Source organism: Mandrillus leucophaeus, unplaced genomic scaffold (assembly GCF_000951045.1).
Source record: "Mandrillus leucophaeus isolate KB7577 unplaced genomic scaffold, Mleu.le_1.0 Scaffold37, whole genome shotgun sequence".
Taxonomy (NCBI): Eukaryota; Metazoa; Chordata; class Mammalia; order Primates; family Cercopithecidae; genus Mandrillus; species Mandrillus leucophaeus.
In genome coordinates this window covers 2,070,559-2,071,570 of record NW_012103920.1, presented here as the reverse complement: position 1 = coordinate 2,071,570, position 1,012 = coordinate 2,070,559, and the positions used below count along the sequence as shown (strand labels likewise).

Genomic DNA, 1,012 nt, shown 5'->3' with positions numbered 1-1,012 from the left:
AAAAAAAAAAAAATAGAGACATAATAATTTTTCTCATTGTGATTGTAAGAATTCAACATGATAGTGACCATGAAGCACTCAGGATAGTGCCTGGCACTATTCTAGCAAGAACCAAAGCAGTCAGAGTATTATTATTAGGAACAGGCAAAGAAGTGAGCATTTGTAGAGCGTCAGTGATGTACCAGATTCTGTGCTAGGCGGCATTAGACATGAATTATTTTATTTAATCCACAACACAACCAAAGGCAAGGGTATCCATACCATAAGAATTAGGACATATTAATTTGTTCCATGTTGCTTTAGGTGAGAAGTGATGGCAAGAATTGCAAGCACAAGTTTCTCATAAAACACAGCGATCACGGCACCTACCTTCCATGGTTCCATTCCGTGCCAAGTTCCACATGAGTCCAATCCACCATTCCCTGTCCTGGGAGATGTGCTTCTGCAGAAACCGCTGGGTGTCTTCATCCTGAATGAAGACCAAATGGCCTCCTTGCCCCTCGCACCAGCTCTGGGCATCACGGAAGGTGCGTCCAATTGGCACAAATTCATAGCAAGCATCTCTGAAGGCCACCTGGCTCTTAGAGCAAAAGCTGCCCTCCTCTGGCTTAGCAGTGGCGGCCCTAAACCTCAAAGCAAGCACTAGGAGTACCAAGCCCACTGCACTCATGCTTGAACCACTGCTGGGGCCTCTGGATGGAGCTCACTCCTAGGACTTTCATATGCGCGTGCCCTCACATCCACCCATCATCCATCTTCCCTTCTGTCTGTGCATCAAATAACGGCAGCTACCTTTTGTTGAAGAAACAAAAGGCTCAGCTTGACAGTGTCTACAGTTTTGCGTCACCCAGCTCTTTGTTCAATGCCTGCTCCAATGCCTATTAATTTGTCAAATGGTCTTCTCAGGAAAGATAAAGTTGCTATATCACCTGTCTGCTTATCTTTCAGTCAACTGTTAGTGGTGGATAAAAAGTCCTTGCTATTGGTTTTACGTCATTACCCTGAGGGCTGT

At 45.1% G+C, this 1,012-nt stretch overlaps 1 protein-coding gene across 1 annotated transcript in view; it reads right to left on the bottom strand.

The window, feature by feature from the left end:
- PKD1L2 (polycystic kidney disease 1-like 2) overlaps nt 1-670 on the bottom strand; it is a 139,916-nt gene extending 139,246 nt beyond the window's left edge. The window contains exon 1 of the mRNA XM_011990120.1: nt 370-670. Coding sequence (XP_011845510.1) covers nt 370-670 — 301 coding nt within the window. The remainder of the gene's footprint in view (nt 1-369) is intronic.
- Nucleotides 671-1,012: the final 342 nt, after the last annotated feature.